This window comes from Natator depressus, chromosome 1 (genome assembly GCF_965152275.1).
Source record: "Natator depressus isolate rNatDep1 chromosome 1, rNatDep2.hap1, whole genome shotgun sequence".
Classification (NCBI taxonomy): domain Eukaryota; kingdom Metazoa; phylum Chordata; order Testudines; family Cheloniidae; genus Natator; species Natator depressus.
This window is the reverse complement of record NC_134234.1, coordinates 5,850,512-5,852,613: the sequence shown is the minus strand read 5'-3', so window position 1 is coordinate 5,852,613 and position 2,102 is coordinate 5,850,512. Positions and strand designations below refer to the sequence as shown.

The following is a 2,102-nucleotide window of genomic DNA, read 5'->3' as shown; positions in this document are numbered from 1 at the left end:
TGCGCATTTGGGGAGTTTCAGGGTCTCTTTGCCCTGGCAAGCCACAGAACTACAATCTGGGTGTCACGAGTTTTACTCAGTTTTGTTTCCAATTGTTGTTATTGTGTAACTTCAGGCATTTCACTGGTAGAAATAGCTATTGGATTTTTTGTAACAATGTACCCCATGTTGTTCACTGTGATATTATGATATGATTATAGCATAATTATGATACAGTTTATGCAAGATGGGTCATGTAACATGTCATTGGAAAAGTTATGACTTTCTGAATATGGTTATCCTATTTGTATACATTTATAATTTTTGTCAGAAGTTCTGAATATTGAAGACTTCTCTGTATTTCAAATGTAGTTACAAGTGAGTAATGCCCACTAGGGAACTTGGTGTCAGTCTAGATAGCTGGTTGGGAAGGGCCTATTCAGGGCAATGAGACTTTGGGGGAAACAATAAGCGTTTAGAGAAGCTTATCTCCCTCCTGGTGAGCCTCCCTGAGAATGCTTCAGACAGACTATACATAATGGATGCTATGACTCTAAAAGGCCATGTGACCAGGCCACATAACTCTGGACTCCATTTTGGGGAGTCTGTAATTTTCCCACAAACTAGTCTGGAAACCAAGTTTTGAAACAAACGGTTCCCTCCATATATTAAATCTATGGAAAGCAGGGAGTGACATCGTCGGTGGTTCTTCACTCCTCACTCAAGAAGACTCCAAGAATGTTCATAACTATAACATATTTACCACATTATTTGTTTAAAAAGCATGTAACCCCCTTGCTGTGCTTTTCTCTCTTTACAGGCACCTTGAGCATTTCTGAGTCGTATCGATGCATCAACCGCGTCATGGCACCTTTCAACTTCACCCACTCTGACGCTTCAACTTTCATCCTAATGGGCATCCCTGGCCTGGAGGCTGCCCACATCTGGATTTCCATCCCTTTCTTTACATTCTACATTATCAGTCTGTTGGGAAATGTCATGCTTCTGTCTGTTGTAAGTAAGGAACAGACTCTGCAGAAGCCGATGTACCTGCTGCTCTGCATGCTGGCACTTACAGATATTGCCACACCTACCTTTGTTGTGCCAAAGGCACTGGGCATATTTTGGTTCAATTTGAAAGGCATTACTCTGGCTGGCTGCCTCACCCAGATGTTCTTCCTCCACACGATTTCTGTGATGCACTCATCCACCCTCGTGACAATGGCCTTCGATCGCTACGTTGCCATATGTAACCCTCTGAGATATGCCACCATCCTCAGCAATGCACAAATAGCTAAGCTAGGGCTTGCAGGTTTGATAAGAGCTGTTCTCTTCATTCTGCCCCTGCCCCTTCTCCTGAGTCAGCAGACGTTCTGTGCCAACCACATTATCCCCCACACACAATGTGAGCACATAGCTCTGGAGAAGATGGTGTGTGGGGACTTCACAGTCAGCAGGATATATGGTTTTGTGCTAATGTTTGTAATCAGTGGGTTTGACCTGACGCTCATTGCCATGTCGTATGGTCTGATCATCAGGGCCGTCCTCAGAATCTCCTCTCAGAAAGCCCACCAGAAAGCCCTCAACACTTGCACAGCCCACATCTGTGTGATGCTGACATATTATACCCCTACCTTCTTCTCCATTCTTACACACCGCTTTGGTCAAGGCATTGCACCCTATGTTCATATCATCTTAGCTGACCTCTATCTCCTCATCCCTCCCATGCTCAACCCTATCATTTATGGGGTCAAAACCAAAGAGCTTCGTGACAAAGTAGTCAAATACACCTGCAGAAGTTCTGCAGACACAAGAGACAATATCTCCTCAGGCCTGCAGTGTCCATCAGGGAACTGTCAAATTGTCAGAGAGTATGTGAACCAGCACTAAGTGGGATGCAGTTTGGGAGGAAGACCAGAAGTTCTGTGAGTGCCATGGTTCCCCAGTTACCCCTGGCATGGAGGAAGAGTATGCTCACAAACAATCTGTAAAAAAGCCAGCCTGCCTTGACTATGCAGTTCTTACGAGTTGTACCTCCTGGCAGAGGGAAAATCCTTTCACCAGTAAAGGGTTAAGAAGCTAAGGTAACCTCGCTGGCACCTGACCCAAAATGACCAGGTACA

The 2,102-nt window shown here is 44.9% G+C and overlaps 1 protein-coding gene across 1 annotated transcript; it reads left to right on the top strand.

The window, feature by feature from the left end:
• The first annotated feature begins 843 nt into the window (after nt 1-843).
• Nucleotides 844-1,869, top strand: LOC141981034 (olfactory receptor 52P1-like). Its single transcript, XM_074942849.1, has one exon. The coding sequence runs from the start codon at nt 844-846 to the stop codon at nt 1,867-1,869; it is 1,026 nt and encodes a 341-aa protein (XP_074798950.1).
• The last annotated feature ends 233 nt before the right edge of the window (nt 1,870-2,102 follow it).